The sequence below is a fragment of the Papio anubis genome, chromosome 2 (assembly GCF_008728515.1).
Source record: "Papio anubis isolate 15944 chromosome 2, Panubis1.0, whole genome shotgun sequence".
Taxonomy (NCBI): Eukaryota; Metazoa; Chordata; class Mammalia; order Primates; family Cercopithecidae; genus Papio; species Papio anubis.
In genome coordinates this window covers 63,701,655-63,726,214 of record NC_044977.1, presented here as the reverse complement: position 1 = coordinate 63,726,214, position 24,560 = coordinate 63,701,655, and the positions used below count along the sequence as shown (strand labels likewise).

At 37.5% G+C, this 24,560-nt stretch overlaps 1 protein-coding gene and 1 long non-coding RNA gene across 8 annotated transcripts in view; one reads left to right on the top strand and one right to left on the bottom strand.

The window, feature by feature from the left end:
- The window catches only part of CNTN6 (contactin 6), a 310,814-nt gene that overhangs the window by 91,755 nt on the left and 194,499 nt on the right, over positions 1-24,560 (top strand). For 2 of the 7 annotated variants that reach the window (XM_031662738.1, XM_031662748.1), the window contains exon 3: positions 1,068-1,719. The exons of 4 other annotated variants lie outside the window; for them this stretch is intronic. In XM_031662738.1, the coding sequence (XP_031518598.1) occupies positions 1,581-1,719 (139 nt within the window). In that variant the 5' untranslated portion in view covers positions 1,068-1,580. The remainder of the gene's footprint in view (positions 1-1,067; positions 1,720-24,560) is intronic. One more of the 7 variants, XM_031662742.1, reaches the window with a different exon arrangement.
- Positions 1-24,560, bottom strand: part of LOC103881959 — a 101,547-nt gene that overhangs the window by 39,450 nt on the left and 37,537 nt on the right. Inside the window, exons 2-9 of the long non-coding RNA XR_004181917.1 lie at positions 16,130-16,210; positions 15,049-15,762; positions 9,855-9,974; positions 8,020-8,090; positions 7,222-7,281; positions 5,962-6,027; positions 1,762-1,859; positions 945-1,109 (exon numbers count right to left, since the gene is read on the bottom strand). This is a non-coding gene — a long non-coding RNA (uncharacterized LOC103881959). The remainder of the gene's footprint in view (positions 1-944; positions 1,110-1,761; positions 1,860-5,961; positions 6,028-7,221; positions 7,282-8,019; positions 8,091-9,854; positions 9,975-15,048; positions 15,763-16,129; positions 16,211-24,560) is intronic.

Genomic DNA, 24,560 nt, shown 5'->3' with positions numbered 1-24,560 from the left:
AATAAAACACATTCTCCCCTACACACTCACTAACTCACATCCCATGAAGGGGGAAAAATCCTGAGGATGCTCTCTCTCTATAAAGGTCATAGAAAAAGGAAATAACTTCTCAGATATTGTGATTATGCATGTATCATCAAATTATGCAAGCTGCTTATTATTCCAAAACTTAGGGGTTTTTTTTTTTGTTGTTGTTGTTATTTCATCCTGTTTTACATAAAACTGAGTAGCAAAGGTGGCAAAACAAATATAGCATTTGTCTTTGTTTGTGTATTTTTAATGAGCCGAATAACACAAACATCTTAATTTTGAGGGTGTATCTTGTTGAGACACAATATTATGGATACCTATTTGTATTTGTGTGTATGTGTGTCTCCAGGTATTACATTTATGCAGTTTCCAGTTGGAAAGGTGACCTGTTTCTATGGAGGTGTGTGCCCTGCACATAGGGTATATCCCTTGGGACTGGTTTGTGTGTTAATGACTCATGGCTTACACAGCTAGGTTATTCATGGGTGTGGAAAATTGATATTTCAGAGCATTTTATTCTGCTCTGTCAGGCTTATTCTTCATAAGGAATCAAAACAGCGATAACATTTACCAAAAACTACTGAATAGAATATGCAATGTGTATCTATGCCACACATTTTTTCTTTCCATACACTCCATCATAAAATACCTCCTCTGCCTATCATCACCGTGACAACATCGCTGCCAAACCCCTATCCTCATACACTCATCACAGAACATCTCATTTTGTTCAACAACTGTGCTTTTTTTCTTAATCGTTCTGCTTTTCAAAGCTTTATTCTTTCTAGGCATTCAATATATATTGAGTAATTTCAAGGTATTTTTAAATTCATTAATTCTACTAATATTTTCTTGACTATTTTCAGCTACTCTTCTAAACATCTCATTCAGAAATTGTAGAAGAATCTACTCACTGTTTTGTACCAATATCCATGGGAGACAAATAAAACTAGCTCAACATCGCTGTGTATGAACTTTTAGTAATTTTATTTCCCCACTAGAATTGGAATCTGATGATGAGCATCTTTGTTCTCCAGATTTCAACGAGGTACTCCAGGTAGCTGACTTTCCACAGAGCCCTAGAAAGTGAATCATGGAGGTGAGGATACTGTTCTCTGAAATTAATATAGAACTATAGTTACTTGGTAGTTTATATTGAGCAAGTCTTGTTAAGTCTACTGTAATTCAAAATAGTAATATCATCCTAAGAAAAGATGACAAACATGTAGTTATAGTGAGTATTCTCTTGGTTTAAATGACAGCATTAATCAGCATTCTGTATTAAGAAAAAGGCAATCATTTGCTCACATTCTATTCTCCTTTTCCTTAGTTTTTTTTTTAATTTTTAGCTGCAGAAATGTAACTCATATACAAAGTATGCCTATAGTTGTACCATATATCACACATTTCATATGAGTAAAAGAACAGAAAATTGATGAAACATGCCTGAATGCTTGTAATATAAAATTATATTTCAGTTCCAGCTATAAAAGTGTAATACAATCAAAATGTTTATCATGCATCTATGAATATTTTTTCTTGCATGCATAATGGTGTTGCATGAAAAATTTAATTTCTTCTTTGAAAAAAGTAATCCTAGAGAGGTCTATTCTATATCTTTTCAACAGATTCATCAAAAGACCAGCTCTATAAAAGTCCAGATTGAATGCATAAAATGTATTGTCTCAGGTGATTATTGTTTAAAAAATTTTAACTGTATTGTTAACTTACTGAAAAGCGTTGGTATAATTCCACAGGCATGGCCTCTCTTCTTATCTTCACGTGTCTGCTAATGTTGTGATCTTTTTAAAAGGCCAAGATGAACTGTCCTGTATACAAAGATAAAAGATTTTAAAGGCAATGTATAATGCTATTGAATTCCTATTGAAATTTACAGTTTTCAAAAAACAGAATTCATTCTAACACCAAAACTATTGTCAGAAAAAATATAAATATGGTAAAATAAAAGGCACCTGTGAATCTGAAGCTACCATGGTTCAAACTCTTCTGTGAAAAGACAATGGCATTCGAAGACATACTATGGCTTAATACCTATTATTAATCAATTAGTAATTTTCATTGTATGAAAAACATATAACTAAAATTTTAAATTTAAAAAGAAATGGATTGATTAGAGACCAGGTAATCAGGCTCTTGGCCATTACCATATTTTTTTTTCAGTGTTAGTTAAGTACCAAAGTATTTCACAAAGACCAATATTCTATTGATTGTACAATACACAACTAGATTTCATATTTTTGTAATCCTCGGCATTACTTATTTTCTGCACATTCTGGACATATTCCTACATGCTTATTTAAATGGTTTTTACATCTTATAAAAAGAGTACTTTTTGTATTCAAATCCCTTATTCCATTTCTGTCAACCTTCCAAGAGAACTCTAGTCTGAATCACTGCATTGATTTTCTGTTGCTATATAGTAATATTACCACAATCATAGTGGCTTATAAAAACACATTTATTATGTCACCTTTTCTGTGGGTCAGTAGTCTGGACACAGCTCATCTGAGTTTCTGCTTCAAGTTCTCATCTGAAAGCTACAATCCAGGAGTCACCCATGACTGGGTTGTCATGTGATGACTCAACTGGGGAAGGGCCTGCTTTCAAACTCATGTGGTTGTTGGTAGAACTCAGTTACTGACTGTTGGATTGAGGGCCTCCGTTCCTAGCTGGCTAGTGGCTGAAGGCCATTTTCAGTTCCTTGCAATTAAGGCCTTTCCTACACAGTTGCTTGCTTCATTACAGTGTGCAAGTTGAGTAGGTAGTAGAGATACTCTCTCACAAGGTGGAAGGTATAATCTTATGTACCTGGTCATGGAAGTGATTTTTGTTGTTGTTGTTTTGTTGGTTAGAAATAAGGCACAAGTTCCACCTTCACTCAAGAACAAGGGATTTAACAGGGATATTAATACCAGGAGGCTGGATCATTGGGGGTCATCCTAGAATCTTCCCTGCACACTTTTAGTGTTTTACAATTGGTAGTTTGGTAATTTTTCCAAATGAACACTGTAAAAGTATAATAGAAGAAGTTGTATATGTCATTGAATGTAGTTCTAACCCAGAAATTACAGTGAAGGTAATGCTCATATGACAGGATGGGCAGTTTCATTATTATTTGTCCTACCTGTTACCAAGAATTGTAATGATGTTTTATTGAGAAGAATGTTCTTTGAGATTGGTATGTATCATAAAAATGCCTCTCTTTAACTTAATTGTGGATATTTGTCTATGAAGGTCAGGTATTTGTTTTCATAATAGGCCATATTTGAAGGACACAAAAAATTTATATAAAAGTACTAAACAAACTGAAGCCCAAATTTGCTACTAGTTCTGGTATACCACCATAACATATTGACTACACTGAAATACAGTAATGACTCTCAATATGGACATCTGAAAATAAATAATAACTATTTGATTATCCTAGGAAATGTTTTAGATAGCTAAATATGGTCTGAATAAAACTTATATAGCTTAGGCATTAAGTATATATTTGAATGGGCAAAGCTTATGAAATAATGCATTATTTACTAGAACATTTTCACTACTGGTATTTTCTACTAGAAGTCCAAATTAGGGAATCCTAAGAGGATATAAAATTAATTCAAATATATAAAAATATTTTGGCTGTGTTTATAGCATTAGGAACAAGTTGTACTCATTTTAGCATTACATTAATGTACATTTGCCATGTATTAGAGGAGTAAACAGTTCTAACTACAAGAAATAGTAAAAAATAAGATATATATGCATAAGTCTCCTCATTCTGTTAAGAGCAGTTAGACAGTAAAGAATTATTTCTAAAATTTGTGGAATAATTATTGCTTATAAAATTTTTAGCTAATAAGAAATTTCAGATGGTTCAGAAGTTAATAGAATACATCCTATTTGATTCAGGTACCTTAAAATTTCTTCTCCTTAAAAGTGTTGGATTAAGGAGTTTCATAATTTTTGAAAAATTTTCTATTTACTGTCAGTAGTTTTTACACTTAGAGATTTTTATTTCTTCCACAGTGAAATTATTTATTTAAAAAGGGTGTTTCTAAAATATGTGAAGAGAAAAAATAGTGCAAAATATTTACTTTGATACCAGGAAGAACTTTGATTATACAAATACTCTAAAAAGGTATTAAGAACCTCCAGGGGTTCCATTTCCACAGTTTGATAACCACTGCATTAGCACAAATCCCTGGAAGTATGAAACACTTTGTCTATGTTTGGTATAAAGTCCAATGAATGTGCTAATCTATGCCATCCTGGCATGTAGTCAGCATCTGTTAATAGATTTCATGATATAAATGAGATAGTGCATGTAATGTACTTACAACAATTAATGACACAATAAATATTATGTATTAGAAAAGCTACATGTAGCATAGTAATTGAGAATACAGACTGAAGACTGTGTTGGTTCAAATCCTTCGTCTGCCCCTCTGTAAGCATGAATAAAGTTAATTCCTGTACCTCACTCTTCCCCTTTGTAACATTGAGTTATTAGTAATAACAACTTGTGAATGTTATATAAATGAAAAACACAGTGCATTGATCACATTAAACACTATGTAATTTAAAAGGTCATTGTTATTATTTAGTTCCTAGAGACAGATATAATCTTAATACATTTTAGGCGTTTGTTACTTTCAGTCATTTAACAAATATCGATTAATTCACCTACTACATGCAAAACACTGCACCAAACAGTATGAAGAATACAAAAGGGAAAATAAATGTGATTTTTGTGATGGGAGTGTTTATTGCTTAATATAGGATATAATATATTTATTATTATTATTATTTTTTGAGACGGAGTCTCGCTCTGTTGCCCAGGCTGGAGTGCAGTGGCCGGATCTCAGCTCACTGCAAGCTCCACCTCCCGGGTTCACGCCATTCTCCTGCCTCAGCCTCCCGAGTAGCTGGGACTACAGGCGCCCGCCACCTCGCCCTGCTAGTTTTTTGTATTTTTTAGTAGAGACGGGGTTTCACCGTGTTAGCCAGGATTGTCTCGATCTCCTGACCTCGTGATCCGCCTGTCTCGGCCTCCCAAAGTGCTGGGATTACAGGCTTGAGCCACCGCGCCCGGCCAGGATATAATATATTTACATATATGTTAGTTGCATATGGAAGAAAACGAAAGACAGCACAAGAGATTAAATTCTCAGAGAAGAGAAAAAAAGTAAATTCTATGTATTTATGAAAATCACTTTAAGAAGTGTTCAGAAGGTTGTTAGAATTGAGCCACTGACATGGCTGATGTTACCAAGGTTTACTTATCATTGGAAAAGAGACTCGTAGGTACATGTCTAAATGTGGAAGTGTTTCATATCTTCAGACATTAGTGTCAACTCAAACCCGATTTTCACAGCTGGCTTCACATACTCCAACTACTCTCTCAAAATTACTTAGCAGAGAAAATGACCTGTTTCACTTTGGCCATTTTGAGAAACTTTCAGGAAAAGGAAAAAAAAAAATCTTTAATTTAGAATAACTTAAATATTGGGGCTTACAGATTGACTGGCAAAGTCAAATCCAAATGCAAGTTATTTCACTACTCTGCATCCCACTTAGGTGTTTTTCTTTCGTGAATATTTCCTGGGAGATAGAGCTCTTTCATCTTTTATTTGCAGCGTGAAAAGCAAAACTGACGCCTCTTAACTTCTAATTTAGCTTCCTGAATGGGAAAGACAGCCTGAAAGTAGCTGTGGGAGGAGTGCAGCTTGGTCGAGCTGGCTGGAGACCTTTTACAGTGTGGATGGAGCCCCTTTCTCAATGGTTAAGCGGCTGCCAAACTCAGTAGCCTTTCTGAAGTTGCCTGGTCCCATTTTTTTTTTTTTTTTTTTAAATAAAAGGGTTAAAAGAAAAAAGAAAAAAAAGAGATAAGATAAACTGCCCTTGACAGTATGATTCCTTTACCTTCCCTCTGCCCAAATGCAGATAGAAAAGAAGTCTTCCCATCTATAAAGGTCTATTTCATGTGACCTAAGAGGAAAAGAGAAGTTGAGAAATGAAGCCAATTAGGAGCAATGACAGCAAAACAGGTAGTACCTCCGTGTGTCCTAGCAAATGGCCCAATGTGAGGATTTTTACCTATTTTATCGCATAGAATGACTTGCAAGAAGCCTTTGTTGTTGTTGTTTTTACCATTCATAGACTTCCCACTGATAAATTCCAATGGTCGATTTTCCCCTTAAAGTGAAAAACCTTCCTTTCGGAGCCAAGCAACTCAAAGAAACTGCCTGATGTGTAATGAAGTATGTTTTTTGTAGCCCACACCAGTTCTATCCATACATACTTTTTTTTCTTTTGACACCTTCACCCCCTGCCTTACGTTCCTTTGAGCTATGGAAGCCAATGAGGATGAAATAATTAAAGTTTGTGCCTGCTGTACAAAAATCATTCTCCATAGGCTCTGTTTTTATTTGATCTTTTGTACAAAACATAGCGTCTTTATGTACACAGTTATAGGCCCATGGTGTCAGGCCACAAAGGCTTCATTTCCTGCTCTCCAGAGTCCTGGTGTTATTCTCCAAGCATAAGTTCAGTAGTTTCCCTCCTCTAGCCCAGCAGGTGTCTGGGTTTCATTTTTGGTTGTCATAGTTTTCACAGGGAGGCTGTGGTGGTCTGAAGTGTCACAGCAGGGATCCAGCATTGCCCCTACCCAAAATTTGCTAGGTAATTTGTGAGGCCAAGGGAAAAATGCAAATGCAGGACTTCTTCTTCATAAATTATTACGTGGGTCTTTTTATACACAGTGTGCTGTGAAGTCACACAGGTCAGATGCCCAAGAAGCTGGCTCTGCCCCTACTGCGCCAGTCTCTCCTGTCTCTCCTGGGCACATGGATGGCAGGGACCCTTTTTCCTGCTCTTCTGTGAAACAAGAAGTCTGTATGGTTGGTTGGGCAGTCTATTCTTTCCTGTGCAGTTCCTGTGCCTCCTATGGTGGGCCACACCTCAAAAGCCCCACACTGTACCGCCTTCCTTGGAGGACAACACTATCTTTATTAAATTTTGCACACCCCCCACCCCCGCCAAAACTTACTCTTTTTTTCTATTTAAATACCATTTATTCACACCCCCTACAAATACATACATGCAAAATCCTTAATAATGACCCAATTATGCAAGCAAATAGTCAAGCAATGATAAATAGCAACTGAAAAACCATATACCCACCTCAAGGGTAGAGAGGACTGAAGTCTTTATGAATTCAATGGCTGGTCTGCACCCTCAGAACTGGAAGGGAATGTTTGCATTTCTTCATTTAAGACTTCTCCCCTCCTCCTTTCTAGAATGAACTGAAAGACTTCTTACAAGGCACCACCTCTTATAACCCTTTCCCCCAAAAGGAGATTTTTATATTCAAAAACATTGTACATTCATGTATTAAGGCTTTTAGGATTAGCAAGGACTTTAACTCTTTGGAATTTGCAGAAGTGGATAATGCAATTATATTTGTTAAAAGTTTACATTTTAATTGTATTAGAAAAAAAAATTAGTGATACTGCATATACGGAATTAGCCACGCCTGTGTACACTTGCTTTTTTTGTGGTCTCCATGGACTGAAATTTGGTTAAAAAGGCAAATTTATCAATTGAGGTTTTGAAAAATGCCTGCTCTTTCAACAAACCTAACAATAAATAATGAGAAATAATTAACACCATAACATCAAAAGTGAATAGTGCCAAGGACAAAGATAAATGATGGCCAAAAATACAGTGAAAAATCTCAATTTAAATATAGGAAAAGGGAACTTGACTTCCAGAGAACAGTAGGTTTCCTCCCAAGCCTATGCTGAGTAATATGATGTGAAATTGTTACCACTGCTTTTCTATTACAAATCTTCCAATTCAGTTTTCTTTATTGACCCAATTCCCTGGTGTTTAGGGCTAGGCTGCTTTTTTCTGTACACTTGTAATTGCTTATCCGTCTAGCCTAGCCTTGAGTTATTTTATTTGATTGGTAACACAGACCTGGCAGAAGCTTCACCTTTGGCATGCAGATGTCCACAGGTGATGTAAAAAGAGATTGAAAAAGGCATTTGCTGAAGGAAAAAACAAAAAAACAAAAAAACAAGGCTCAGCATGATTTGACTGCCATCTATCTACAGGTGTAGCTAGAATATATGCAGTAGGCCAGAAATTATATCCGTCTTACAATTTCAGAACAGTCATGTGACCCAAGTTTATAATTGTTGGTGCCATAAGAGACCAAATATCTTAGTGAACCGCTCTTACCCTACTCCTACACATTCCATTTCATTTCTGAACATCATTCATGACCATTATCACTGTCTACCTTGTTTTGTATAAATGCATGTTTAGGCATCATCACATCTACTAGCCTCTAGGTCCCTTGAGGTAAGAGCTTGTCCAATTCCTTCCTGAATCCTTTAAGGTGCTTACCACATTGACTTGTACATCCGGAATAGACTTAGTATTTGTCTAGTAAATGGATATATGAAATAATTCATATAATGGTTTTGGACTGTTAGAGCCAGAACTTGAGATTATATATACCTTGACTGGTATTACATTGCCTCCTTCACGTTTACTCAATTTCATTTAGTACTGTGGATGCTTGCATTTAGTACTAACTGCAATGAGAAGCCTTCAAGGCCACATCTGAACCCAATGGGAAAGAATCCTGTGATTGAATAGTAATGTCTGCCAAACCCAAGGAAGTGAAAAAATGCCACCATCTCTACTATAAAGTGACTCTCCTCCACCAGAATGTGTTCCAACCTCTCCTTTTACAGGCAAACAAATTGGGGATCAGAGTGGCAAAGCATTCTATTGCATATCACAAAAGTAGTAGCAAAATGATGATATCAATTCAGGTTCTCAGACTCTGGTTGTATTAGTCAGCTCAGGCTGCCATAACAAAATACCACAGACTGGCTGTCTTAAACAACAGACATTTATTTTTCACAGTCCTGGAGGCTGGAAGTTTGAGACCAGGGTGCCAACACAGTGAATCTGGTAAGGGCTCTCACTGATTTGCAGACGGCAGCCTTCTTGCTGCATCCTCACATGGCCTTTCCTGTGTGTTTGCACAGGAGAAAGAGAGACAAAGAGAGGGGAGTGGGAGAAAAGTCTCTGATGTCTCTTTTTATAAGCTCACTAATCCCACTCTTGAGGACTTCACCTTCATGACCTCATCTAAACCTCATTACTCCTAAAGGCTCCACCTCCAAATACCATCACATCGGGGGTTAGGAATTCAACAAATACATTGTAAGGGCACATAACCATTCAGTCTATAACATTAGTCACATGCACTTTGTATGTCCCAATATCTCTTCTCCTATTAGACTGACTCTAGTTCTCTTTTCACTGAAACTGCCTTGCATTTTGTATCATCATTTCAGGCTTGGAGAATTATAAACAGCCTCTAGGAAATACACATGGTTGAGTAGTTTGACAGGTGATGAACACAATGCGATCAAATGCAGTGGCTGTTTATAAAATGGGTGCCTTGCAGAGGAGAGTTTAAGCAAAGTTTAAAAATTGAGAAAATCCTTAATCACAGCTCTGTAGAAAAAAAAAAAGCTATAAAGGAAAACAGAATGGTACAGGAAATACTCCTCAGAGAACAATGGTGAGTGAGGGATAATATGAACTACCTATAAAATATGTTCTTGACCAAGTATATATCACCTTCAGCCTGTTCTTTTTGATGCGTGACTCACTATCTAGGGATCCCCTTCTCTTGGCTCACTTGGCAGCCTGTGAGATTAGTTTTCCCAATGTAATTTATTACCCAGGTGGTGGGTACATGTTACATAAGTCCAGAAGTCATTACTCACCACTTTTCTTGTCTTCCTTTTATTATTCTTTTAAAATATATGTTACTTCTACTTCATTATTTTCAACCATCTCAGAGCATGGTTATTGACATGTACTTTCAGCATGAGGAAAGGAAGTTACTGCAGATAACATAAGAATAAATATGTATTTAGTCTCGGTCACTGGTTCTAATACTGAGCTCCTAAAACTCTTACAATTTCCTGAGTGATAAGAGTGCTATGAGCATCTTTTGTCCTAATATTTGTTTTTTGACCCTGGTTCCTGACAGAGAACTCTGGAGCTCCTGATTCTAGAGCTTGGAATTTCCTGGATCATAGGAGTGTCATTTGTTCTAATGATGTGACTCGTGGTGGGCTACTGGATAGCTCCAGAGTGGGAGCTGGCCACTGGAAAGCCCAAGTCATGATTAGAAGCTTGGAACTTTCAGTCCCATCTCCCATCCTCCAAAAAGGGGAGATTAGGTTAATAATTAATAATGTCTGTTTGATGAAGCCTCCACACAAATCCCTAAACTATGAGGTTTGGAAAGTTTCTGGGTTGCAAATGCATCCCTGTGCCAGGTGGGTGGTGCACCCCAACTCCACAGGGACAGAATCTCCTGCACATAGGACACTTCTGGATCTCTCCCTATTTACCTTTTTATCCAGCTGTTTATTTGTATCTTTGTAAAAACCTGTAAATATGACTAAGGTTATAGCAAATTATCTCATCCTAGAGGGAATTGTTGAAACTCCTAATTCATAGCCAAGTTGAACAGAAGTGTGGACACCCTGGGTACCCAATTCTTGCAACTGGCACCTGAAATGGAGGATATTCTTGTGGGACTGAGCTCCTAATCTGTGGGGGCTACACTTACTCTAGGTAGTTTACTGTCAGAATTGAATTAAATTGTAGGACACACCCAACTGTCGTTTGCAAAGAATTGGAGAATTACTTGCTGTAAAAGAAAACCCCATACATTTAATGTCAAAAGTGTTGTAAGTAGAATAACAGCTTTCTTTCACTCTAAATTATAATTTTTTGAAAAATCACTGTTACTTACAGTACACATTCTGATCACAATAATAGGAAAGCAGAGCCTCATTTTGATACCTACCTACTTTATTGGGGTGTTGTGCTCTAGTATTTGGTTTGCATCTCAAGTAACTCTTCAATCTGCCTCCTCCTTTTGATTCTTTTAGGTCAGTCCTTCATTATCTCTTGTTAGAAGTCTCCTAATCTTCTAATGGATAAACTCATCTAGTAGATAACAATGGGATAATACTCAAAATTCTTTTTTTTTTATTTTTTTGAGATGGAGTCTAGCTCTGTCGCCCAGGCTGGAGTGCAGTGGTGCGATTTCGGCTTACTGCAAGCTCCGCCTCCCAGGTTCACACCATTCTCCTGCCTCAGCCTCCCAAGTAACTGGGACTACAGGCACCCGCCCCCATGCCCGGATCATTTTTGGTATTTTTAGTAAAGATGGGGTTTCACCATGTTAGCCAGGATGGTCTCGATCTCCTGACCTCTTGATCCACCCGCCTTGGCCTCCCAAAGTGCTGAGATTGCAGGCGTGAGCCACCGCGCCTGGCCTCAAAATTCTTACATAGCCAGAAAGCCTTCATTGATTCTTTTCTGTAGAGTACCACCAATTCCCACTTTTCTGAAGTACTTATCTTTACCAAGGCACTATGATTTTAATTTCTCTACATCTTTTTTACTTGCTAGTGCCTCTTCCTGTAATTTCTTCCCTTACCATGTATTTCTGGCAAGCTACTGCTAATCTTTCAAAACTTAAAAAATTAATATCTTCTGGCCAGGAAGCTATTTCCTGTCTAGTATTCTGGTTGTAGGAAACTGGAGTCCACATGGATCATACTATACGTTATTTGCAGCATTTGTAGGCAAAGATGCCTCATTTGCTGCAAATGTATAATGGACAGTGTGCTCATTGAGCTCCATTTTCAGTCTACAGAATCCAGAACTGCTTTCAGAAGTTCTGTTCTTCTGGAGGTAAATAACTTGAACCTAAGTCCAAAATTATTTATACATTGTCACAGGTGCACGCCCGCTGCTAGGCCTCAAATTTGCACCCCAACAACAAAGAGAGCAATGACAACCACACACACACACACACACACACACAAACACACCCCTGTTGTGCACATATGTGTATACATATGCTCATTGTACAGAAAGCCTTAAACCTTCCCTTGAATATGAAAATAAGTTATTTATCTTTTATGTTTGTCCTCCCTTATCCAGCTTAGAATTATTCTACTTTCGATGCATCCATTATTGCTTCCTCAACTTAGCTCACCCACACAGCAATTAAACTCCAAGTATTTGAACAACTCAAAAATTCCGTATGTGCAAGAGGCTAAGTGCATAAAAATCCTAGGGCCTAGATAACAAGAATTACTCAGGAAACGTAGCCCACTCCGTCTCACTTTTTTGCAGTTTTGTGTATGTACATTAATTTGCCTGAAGTTGCTGTATTGGCTTAATGGAACACCATTGCCACCTGCTGGCCATATTGAGCTATTAAAGTCTTGCAATTAACCAAATTAAGCACAGATTAACACAATCAGGTTTTGCTGTGCTATTGTTGCAAATAACTTTTACATATTTAAATTTAGAGTGCACAGTGTGACACAGCTTGCCATCTAATGACCCAGCATGCATAGAGTAACCTAAGATAACCAACATTAAGTGGAAGTATTATGTCTTGGCACTGAAGAATATAGACTGACATCATAAATAAGAGTTTCAAAGCTCAGTTCCACCATTTGTTAGTTATGCGATCTCTAACAGGTCACTTAACCTGTCTAGACTCACATTTTTTAAAAAGGTAAAAAATTGAATAATATTAGTGCCTTCTTCATAGGGTTGATGTGACCATTAATGAAATAAGAAATTTGAAATGCTTACATGACACCTACCATATGGTTCACAATCAATGGATGTTCCTGTATGTTATTTCTCTAGCATTATTATACCTTTCTTCTGATGGCCAAATATGTAAATTCAACTGTCTTTCTGGGCCTCCATTTTCTTATGAACTCTATGGTTTAATTTGTAAATATGTTCCAATGCAGTTTCATTTGTTTTATAAAATACAATCCACTACAGGTAGTGCTCCATTTGTTCAACCTTATTTATATATGATGCAGTCCACTCTGTGAACACCAGATTTCAATCATCATTGCCTTCCCACTGAACTCACTTTTATAAAGTCAAAGCATAGTTTACAGTAAATAAAATACAATGATCTTAAGTGTTCAGACCAATACATTTTAATAATTGTATATACCATGAAACTGACACCCAAAACAAGATATGAAACGTTTTCTTATATGTAGGAAATTCCTCATGCCTTTTGTCTATGTTTTTCATCCAAAGCGTGTGTTATCCTTATGCAGGCCCTATGCTAATCTCTGAATCATGTCCATTTTAGTTCACACAACCAAAGTAGACATGACACATTGCAATTCTGATCACCTCTCTTTTTCTCACAAATCCAGTAGAAATTATAAAGAAGAAAAAGCAACAATTAATCCAGAAATGCTATTTAGTGAATTGAAGATCAACATATTCTAGGTGAGCATTGCCCCCAGAATGTTTAAAGGGAGAAATCTTTTAAAATAAAATGCAACTATAACATTATTGATATTTTTAAAGGGAGACGACAGGATATCTCTCAGAGAAATGGAAGTGCCTGTACAGGGCATCATGTTCTCAGACTCCTCACTTCAGAATCTGATTCTCAGCTCTGTGGACTTGGAGACTGGGTTATCTTAGCACTCTCAGAGTGGATCAGATCTTTATGGAGAAAACTTGCAAAAAAAATTTAGAAAACATTTACATATAAATCAGAAAAATGATATATTTACTTACATTAATTAATATAATATATTAATATGCTAATAATGTATTATTGCAATTTGTTGTTTTCTTTTTTCATTTATCATATACTTACATCTCTTATCCAGGATTCCCTATTCTCAACCTTTAGTTCATTATCACCCTCCTCTCCTCACAAAGGAGACCTTTGAGACCACTGCCAATGAAATTTTGATACTGCATTTGTGCTGTATATCTGTATATATCTGTTTGTATATTTCTGTGCTTTATACATGGAAAGTAACATTTTCTTTCATTTCTCCCAATACCCCAGAGCCAATTTTCACCTCCTTGGGGGCAATGTCGACTCCATTGAGAACATGTGTCTTATTCCTTTCTTCCTGCTACCTGGCAGCATGAGATATTATATTAATCCTGGCTTTTTAGTTTCTGTATTTTTGATGCTTTGACGTCTAGGGTCTTTCTGACTCTGGACAGACCACCTTTTTCAGAGTTAGGCAATTCCTAGAGATTAAAAAAAAGACTCACCTTCCCGAGTCTTTTTCATATGCCTTTAATAGGCAAACCAAACAATCTACAACCCACATCCCAACCATCTCCTTTACTGATCCTTTACACTCCATGCCAGATTCAGCTTGTCCTAATTATTCCAGGGCCAGGTTCCAGACAATTGAAGACAGCCTCTGCACCCCAGAATCTGAAGAGATGATCCAACTAGTCACTCCTAAGCCTTCTTACCTTGTATTCTTTTCCATGGAAACCTTTATACAGGCTCTTGCCTATGTTTTTCTCTACTTTCTCTGCCTCTAAACTGAGCCTGGTGATTCCTCCTGAAACCTTGCATGGTGGGTCATGCCCCCTCCTCTTGGGACCTGTGAGTAATAAACCACCTTTTCAATGGTGATCTTCTCCTGATTTCTTGGTTTCATAATACCTGAATAGTAATAAAACCTACATTTAAAAATACATATGTATCAGGGAGTTGGTTGGCCAGTATGGAATATGAATAATCTTGAGAGATATTTGTTAGAATTTTGATGAAGCCTTGTAAATTCCCCTTGTTCCTTACAAACAGTGCTATGAAAACACTACCAAACTCTTGTTCTTTTTATTTTTCTTTTCTGGGTCTATGCAGACATCTTTATAGTTAACTGACTTTTTAGTAAAGTGTAACTGATTAAACTCATAGACTTTGTTTAGGCTCCACCTTGTTCTGCCTTCTTAGTTTACCTTTTGAATGAAACTGAGTGTCCCCAAACATTTTCAGGCATATATTTATAGTCAACTCCTGGGGCTATTTTGACAGACGGTTGACCTCATTCATTATGTATTGAATCTTAATATTCTCACCTTTAGTATAATCTTATTTCTAAATTTTTGGGAACACATCACTGTAACTTTCTGTATTCCATACAAGACCTACACCAGATATTTCTGCAGCAAAAGAGAAGTTTGTTTGCTTGTTTGTTTGTTTGTTTTTTCATGAGTGAACACAAGGCTTGCACAAAACTCAGCAGCAAGTAATTCCTTTCTTGTCCAGTCTGAAAAAGTGCTCTCTTTGTCATAAAGCAAAAAGAGACAATGAGAGAGTAGGTTCTTATTGCCCCATCTCATTATTGTTGATGCAAAACTAGACTAATTTGCTTGTAGTTATGGAAATGTCTCATTTAACCTTGGCGACTCCATCAGAAAGAATTTGTTTTAGAGATGGGCATTGCTTAACAGCATTTGGCATTTGCTCAGGCTGAAGATTCGTGAGAGTATGAGCCTTCTTTCTTTCTTTAGTGTAGTAATCTCTGCAGATATATCACATGAAATATGGTGCAGAAAACCTTGAGCCTAGTGGCTGGTACAGAGGCAGTGTGCTTTGAGTAAGGTTCTTCAGTTGGGGCCTGCATTTTCTCTGGAGCCAAAATACTTCTGACCTCAGCAAATGGCTTAACTGCTCTGACAAAAAGTGGATGATAATGATAACACTTCCTTCTTTTCAGATCCATAAGAAGAGGTTTTTTTTCTTTTCTTTTCCTTTTTTTTCTGTTTCATCTCCTGCTGTATGCTTGATCTCTAAAAGTGATTGTCAGAGAGAAGACAATAAATATTTGTTGTTGAATGAATGAAGCGTTATGATGAGGGTTAACTGACATTATAATGCATAGCTCTTGGACGAAGAGCTGACATATCATAGGCCCTCGAAAGATATTCCTTCTAAAACCAATGACAGCAAAAACAAAATAAATGCTTCATACTCAATAAAGGGTTTGGTGATGGGTTCATAGAAAATTTAGTAATTGTAATATTAAAAACTACCATTTATGCTATCTGATTATTTATTCACCAAATATGTATCAAGCAATCACTATATACCGTGCATTATTGTAGGTCCTGGAAATTCAGAGGTAAACAAAAATAACCAAAAGTAAAAGATGCCCACCTATAAAACTTTCAGCCCAGCCTAGCGCAGGTTAGAGTTCCCATATGTCTATCAGTGATCAATAGCTGCGGGAGAAGAAACCTGGAGAACAGTGAAACAAATAAAGCATTCAAATCATTAACTTTTTTATTAATCTTTTGCCATTTGTAGATCTGTCAGCTTCTCTAAAACTCTTGAGATACAAAAGCATTATCTCTGAGACAAGAGATAATTCCCAGGCTCTCCTCTTGATTGCCCACGTTTGTCTGAGAGAATTTCTCAACCAGTTGTTTCAGGTTACAGACATAATTGGCTATTAGTCATTGCAATGCCATTGTTCATTGACATACCTCTCAGCACCATCTCTCAGCCATCTGCAAAGCAACGTCCTGGTTTCTGATTAATATTTGACTGGTCATTGAGGATATTGAAGCAGCTCCTGGTTAATTAGACCATTTTGTCTCTAACCTCATCCGTTCTCTGGATGTAATAATAGTGATAGAGGTGGCAGCAATTGTAAGCACAGCCCTGAAAACTTGCTAATCAGCCTTTGTGATTTGCCAGGGGTGCCATTGTTTAAATTGTTAAAGCCAAATTGTTGTGAGAGGTAGTAAGTGGGCATTTTTATCTCCAAGTCAATTACACTCATTTAGTGAAACCAAAGGAGCTCATAAATTAAAAGTAAATAAGTAAATAGGAAAGCAGCATCTGCAACACTTAGTGATGTAAGTCACACACGTACACACCACATACAGGGTGATAAAATAGAGAAATGTGCACTTATGTGGAGAGGAAGCCCACATAGTGATAAGGGGTGAGGGCTCCTGACTTTAACAGCTGTGTGAGCTTGGGCAAGTAACTGCTCTCTGAACCTTCTTATCTGTTAAACTGAAGTAATATTAAAGCCTACGGGGACATTGAAAGGATTAAATTACATTAATATTTTATGTTGTTTCATTAAACAATATTTTATAAGCTATCTCAAAGTCTGTTCTATTATGTGTGCTAATTATCTGGTAGTTACTATTATTCTAGAAAAGTATCCTATTCCCCCTAACTCATGCAAAGAAACAATGAACATTTCTAATACTTCACATTAAAAAAAATTACTTTTACAATATCTACAGGAAATCAGGTAAAAAGCAAAGACAGGCAAGCTTAGCTCTTTCCACTGGACTTTGTGAGATGTGTCTAGTTGTACTAGAGTTCAGGCGAGCATTAGAAGAGATGCTGGAGGGCAGAAAATGAAATGAACTTTATTCTACGAAGTACTTGAGATTTGTCTTTCCCAGCATTTCCCCATCATCTTTCAAAGAACTATTAATAAAAAACAAAACAAACAAACAAACAAACAAAAAACTTATTCCTTGATATGCTACCAAAAAAAAAAAAAGTTCTTCATTCAAGTAAGTTTGGAAACCACTGAATATTACATTTCCCTGTGAAGAATCATAATCATTATTTTGGTGTTAAAAGGCCTGAGAAATCAGGAAAAGCTCTAATAAAAGGAATAAAAAGAATTGCTTTGAATCCTTTAACCTAATTTTTCCAAAATACCCCACACAACATGTGTTACCACACAAATTGTATTTTGAAAAAATGCTGGCCAGGCACAGTGGCTCATGCCTATAATCTCAGGGCTTTGGGAGGCCAAGGTGAGTGGATCACCTGAGGTCGAGGGTTCGAGACCAGCCTGACCAACATGGTGAATTCCCATCTCTACTAAAAATACAAAATTAGCCAGGCCTGGGGGTGCATGCTTGTAATCCCAGCTATTCAGGAGGCTGAGGCAGGAGAATTGTTTGAGCCCGGGAGATGGAGATTGTAGTGAGCCAACGTTGCACCATCGCACTCCAGCCTGGGCAACAAGAGTGAAACTCCGTCTCAAAAAAAAAAAAAGAAAGAAAGAAAAAATGCTGAGCTACAACATAGTAGGTTGAATAGTGTCCTCCAAAGCATTCACACCCACCCAGAAATTAAGAATGTGATCTTATTTGGAAACAGAGTCTTCGCATATGTAATTTGTTAAAGATCTTGTAATTCGTTAAAACCTAGATTTTGACTGGGCCTTAAATCCAGTGGCTGATGTCTCCATGAGAAAATAATAGGACACACAGATTCAGAGAAGATGGTGATGTGAAGATGGAGACAGAGATTGAAGTGATGCATCTACAAGTCAAACAATGGCAGTGATTGCTGGCAACCACCAAAAGAAACCAGAAAGTCATGGGATGGTTTTTCCTTCAGAGTCTCCAGAAGGAACCAACCCTGCTGACATCTTGGTTTCAGGGTGTAGACTTCTAGACTCTTGAATCATGAGAGACAATATGTGCTTTTTTATTTTTTTCCTGAGACAAAGTCTCCCTCTGTCACTCAGTATAGAGTACAGTGACACCATCATGTCTCTCTGCTGGCTCAACCACCTCAGGCTCAGGTGACCTTCTCACCTCAGCCTCCCTAGTAGCTGGGACTACAGGTATATGCCAAAATGCCCAGCTAATTTTTGTAATTTTTGTAGAGACACGGTCTCACCATGTTGCCCAGGCTGGTCTCAAACACTTGGGCTCAGCAATTCTTCCACCTTGGCCTCCCAAAGTGCTGGGATTACAGGTGTGAGCCACCACACCCAGCCAAATTTGTTGTTTTAAGCCACCTAGTTTGCTGAAATTTGTTGCAGCAGCACTAGGAAACTAATTCATATTTAGTATTTTTAAAATGGCTATTTTAAATGTAAAAAAAAAAAAATGCCATAAACTATATTGCAATTAAAAACTTTGTTCTCTCTTCTGCCCATTTGTTTTGGTTCCATTTTTTGGCAATTTGAGGTAGATGGAGGAATTGGAACACAGCGGGGAGGAGATAAGAAGCACTCGCTGCTGAGTGAGTGATTAAGAGCTCACTTATGGCTCAAAAGAAAACTCTCCGTTATATTTTATATTATCACTTGTGTTCCTGTCAATATAAGTACTTGCCACTTGTGAATCAATTTGGTGTTTGTGAAAAGTTTCTTAAACAGTCAACTTCTTCCATGCTACCACCAAAAGAAACAAATAAAATAAATAATAGGCAAATACAATAGCAATGTTTACTAAAATTAAGTTTTTCACTCTGCTTAGCTTTGAAATCTGTATGGAAAATTAAGATAAAGGCCTATATTTTCCTATATAAAGAGCTAGAAAATTTTGTTTTGAGACATATATATATTATATATGTCTTTTTTTAGACATATATATATACACATTTTTTAAGATGGAGTCTCGCTCTGTTGCTGAGGCTGGAGTGCAGTGGTTCAATATCTGCTCACTGCAATGTTCACTTCCTGGGTTCAAGTGACTCTCCTACTTCAGTCTCACGAGTAGGTGGGATTACAAGTGTGTGCCACCACACATGGCTAATTTTTGTACTGTTAGTAGAGATGGGGTTTCACCGTGTTGGTCAGACTGGTCTCAAACTATTGGCCTGAAGATATCTGCCCGCCTCAGCTTCCCAAACTGCCAGGACTACAGGCATAAGCCACTGTGCCTGGCTCAGCACATATTTTTAATTCAGCTCTTTGGAGAGCTGCATCTACTGAGCACTGCATGGGCTTGGTCTCACTGTGTAGGTGAATCTTGGTGGACAGAGGCCACCTGTGATACCTCTAAAGCTACAGTAAGAACAGCCAATGCCATGGCATCAAAGGAAGCCAGAGGCATTTGGACCCTTTGGGGTCTGGCAGGCAAATAAAGAAAAGGCTAGATTTGACCTGAGTCTAGTTTCTTCTCTTCTGGACACTAACTCATAGCTCATAACTGGACTCTTTTTTAAGCTCCATAAATGCAAGCATGGCAGCTTCTACTTCCTATGCATATGTGTATACAGAGTTTGGACATGTTTTCCAAATCGTAAATGAGATTACGTCCTCATTCTTTAAGGAGGCTCAAAATAACTTTATGTCACTTTGGATGTCTCTCTAGCCCCACTTCTTGTCGACTTTTTCCTTAAGAAGATTAACTTGACTTCTCTAAATACCCCTTTTTTCTCTGAAGGCATATGCATTTACTTACCCTATACTCTTTCTTTCTTTCTTTCCCTTTCTTTTTCTTTCTTTCCCTTTCCTGCTCTTTCCCTTTCTTTCTCTCTCTCTCTCTCTCTTTCTCTCTTTCTCTCTTTCTTTCTTTCTTTCTGTTTTCCCCTTTCACCACGCCCAGCTAATATTTTGTGTGTGTGTGTGTATTTTTTGTAGAGACAGGGTTTTACCATGCTGCCCAGGCTGGTCTCAAACTCCTGAGTTCAAGTGATCCACTCACTTTGGCCTCCCAAAGTGCTGGGATTATAGGAGTGAGCCACCATGCTCAGCCCCCTATTCTCTTTCTAAAAGAATCAATTCACTCTTTATTTCCCTATGTTTGGGTTAGCATCACGGCTTCTAATGTTTGACTGAATGGTTTTAAATTCTCCCCTCCATGAAACGGGAATATTAGCTTTTATTCTCATGGAGTTTTGTTGAGATTTGAATCGGATAATAAACGCCAAGTTAGTACATAGAGAGTTGTCAAAAATATCATCATCATCCTCATTTTTCATATCCCAGCTTAATTATCATTTGCACTGAAAAACACTCCCTGAACCTTACAAGATTCAATTAGATAAAATTAGAAAACCCCCATCATCAATTCCCTTAAATCCAGTAATTCTACTTCTGGAAAATTTTGCTAAGAAAGTAATTCTAAATTTAGGAAAAACATTTATTATTGCATTATTTATAATGGAAAACAGAAATATGGAGCCATACAAACATTTTCATTTCTTTTTTTTTTAATTTATTTATTATTATTATACTTTAAGTTGTAGGGTACATGTGCATAACGTGCAGGTTTGTTACATATGTATACTTGTGCCATGTTGGTCTGCTGCACCCATCAACTCGTCATTTACATCAGGTATAACTCCCAGTGCAATCCCTCCCCCCTCCACCCTCCCCATGATAGGCCCCGGTGTGTGATGTTCCCCTTCCTGAGTCCAAGTGATCTCGTTGTTCAGTTCCCACCTATGAGTGAGAACATGCGGTGTTTGGTTTTCTGTTCTTGTGATAGTTTGCTAAGAATGATGGTTTCCAGCTGCATCCATGTCCCTACAAAGGACGCAAACTCATCCTTTTTTATGGCTGCATAGTATTCCATGGTGTATATGTGCCACATTTTCTTAATCCAATCTGTCACTGATGGACATTTGGGTTGATTCCAAGTCTTTGCTATTGTGAATAGTGCTGCAATAAACATACGTGTGCATGTGTCTTTATAGCAGCATAATTTATAATCCTTTGGGTATATCCCCAGTAATGGGATGGCTGGGTCATATGGTACATCTAGTTCTAGATCCTTGAGGAATCGCCATACTGTTTTCCATAATGGTTTAACTAGTTTACAATCCCACCAACAGTGTAAAAGTGTTCCTATTTCTCCACATCCTCTCCAGCACCTGTTGTTTCCTGACTTTTTAATGATCGCCATTCTAACCGGTGTGAGATGGTATCTCATTGTGGTTTTGATTTGCATTTCTCTGATGGCCAGTGATGATGAGCATTTTTTCATATGTCTGTTGGCTGTATGAATGTCTTCTTTTGAGAAATGTCTGTTCATATCCTTTGCCCACTTTTTGATGGGGTTGTTTGTTTTTTTCTTGTAAATTTGTTTGAGTTCTTTGTAGGTTCTGGATATTAGCCCTTTGTCAGATGAGTAGATTGCAAAAATTTTCTCCCATTCTGTAGGTTGCCTGTTCACTCTGATGGTAGTTTCTTTTGCTGTGCAGAAGCTCTTTAGTTTAATGAGATCCCATTTGTCAATTTTGGCTTTTGCTGCCATTGCTTTTGGTGTTTTAGACATGAAGTCTTTGCCCATGCCTATGTCCTGAATGGTACTACCTAGGTTTTCCTCTAGGGTTTTTATGGTATTAGGTCTAACATTTAAGTCTCTAATCCATCTTGAATTAATTTTCGTATAAGGAGTAAGGAAAGGATCCAGTTTCAGCTTTCTACTTATGGCTAGCCAATTTTCCCAGCACCATTTATTAAATAGGGAATCCTTTCCCCATTTCTTGTTTTTCTCAGGTTTGTCAAAGATCAGATGGCTGTAGATGTGTGGTATTATTTCTGAGGACTCTGTTCTGTTCCATTGGTCTATATCTCTGTTTTGGTACCAGTACCATGCTGTTTTGGTTACTGTAGCCTTGTAGTATAGTTTGAAGTCAGGTAGCGTGATGCCTCCAGCTTTGTTCTTTTGACTTAGGATTGTCTTGGAGATGCGGGCTCTTTTTTGGTTCCATATGAACTTTAAAGCAGTTTTTTCCAATTCTGTGAAGAAACTCATTGGTAGCTTGATGGGGATGGCATTGAATCTATAAATTACCTTGGGCAGTATGGCCATTTTCACGATATTGATTCTTCCTATCCATGAGCATGGTATGTTCTTCCATTTGTTTGTGTCCTCTTTGATTTCACTGAGCAGTGGTTTGTAGTTCTCCTTGAAGAGGTCCTTTACATCCCTTGTAAGTTGGATTCCTAGGTATTTTATTCTCTTTGAAGCAATTGTGAATGGAAGTTCATTCATGATTTGGCTCTGTGTTTGTCTGTTATTGGTGTATAAGAATGCTTGTGATTTTTGCACATTAATTTTGTATCCTGAGACTTTGCTGAAGTTGCTTATCAGCTTAAGGAGATTTTGGGCTGAGACAATGGGGTTTTCTAAATATACAATCATGTCATCTGCAAACAGGGACAATTTGACTTCTTCTTTTCCTAACTGAATACCCCTGATTTCTTTCTCTTGCCTAATTGCCCTAGCCAGAACTTCCAACACTATGTTGAATAGGAGTGGTGAGAGAGGGCATCCCTGTCTTGTGCCAGTTTTCAAAGGGAATTTTTCCAGTTTTTGCCCATTGAGTATGATATTGGCTGTGGGTTTGTCATAAATAGCTCTTATTATTTTGAGGTACGTTCCATCAATACCGAATTTATTGAGCGTTTTTAGCATGAAGGGCTGTTGAATTTTGTCAAAAGCCTTTTCTGCATCTATTGAGATAATCATGTGGTTCTTGTCTTTGGTTCTGTTTATATGGTGGATTATGTTTATTGATTTGCGAATGTTGAACCAGCCTTGCATCCCAGGGATGAAGCCCACTTGATCATGGTGGATAAGCTTTTTGATATGTTGTTGAATCCGGTTTGCCAGTATTTTATTGAGGATTTTTGCATCGATGTTCATCAGGGATATTGGTCTAAAATTCTCTTTTTTTGTTGTGTCTCTGCCAGGCTTTGGTATCAGGATGATGTTGGCCTCATAAAATGAGTTAGGGAGGATTCCCTCTTTTTCTATTGATTGGAATAGTTTCAGAAGGAATGGTACCAACTCCTCCTTGTACCTCTGGTAGAATTCAGCTGTGAATCCATCTGGTCCTGGACTTTTTTTGGTTGGTAGGCTATTAATTATTGCCTCAATTTCAGAGCCTACTATTGGTCTATTCAGGGATTCAACTTCTTCCTGGTTTAGTCTTGGAAGAGTGTAAGTGTCCAGGAAATTATCCATTTCTTCTAGGTTTTCCAGTTTATTTGCGTAGAGGTGTTTATAGTATTCTCTGATGGTAGTTTGTATTTCTGTGGGGTCGGTGGTGATATCCCCTTTATCATTTTTAATTGCGTCGATTTGATTCTTCTCTCTTTTCTTCTTTATTAGTCTTGCTAGTGGTCTGTCAATTTTGTTGATCTTTTCAAAAAACCAACTCCTGGATTCATTGATTTTTTGGCAGGTTTTTTGTGTCTCTATCTCCTTCAGTTCTGCTCTGATCTTAGTTATTTCTTGCCTTCTGCTAGCTTTGGAATGTGTTTGCTCTTGCTTCTCTAGTTCTTTTAATTGCGATGTTAGAGTGTCAATTTTTGATCTTTCCTGCTTTCTCTTGTGGGCATTTAGTGCTATAAATTTCCCTCTGCACACTGCTTTAAATGTGTCCCAGAGATTCTGGTATGTTGTATCTTTGTTCTCATTGGTTTCAAAGAACATCTTTATTTCTGCCTTCATTTCGTTATGTACCCAGTAGTCATTCAGGAGCAAGTTGTTCAGTTTCCATGTAGTTGAGCGGTTTTGATTGAGTTTCTTAGTCCTGAGTTCTAGTTTGATTGCACTGTGGTCTGAGAGACAGTTTGTTATAATTTCTGTTCTTGTACATTTGCTGAGGAGTGCTTTACTTCCAATTATATGGTCAATTTTGGAGTAAGTACGATGTGGTGCTGAGAAGAATGTATATTCTGTTGATTTGGGGTGGAGAGTTCTATAGATGTCTATTAGGTCTGCTTGCTGCAGAGATGAGTTCAATTCCTGGATATCCTTGTTAACTTTCTGTCTTGTTGATCTGTCTAATGTTGACAGTGGAGTGTTGAAGTCTCCCATTATTATTGTATGGGAGTCTAAGTCTCTTTGTA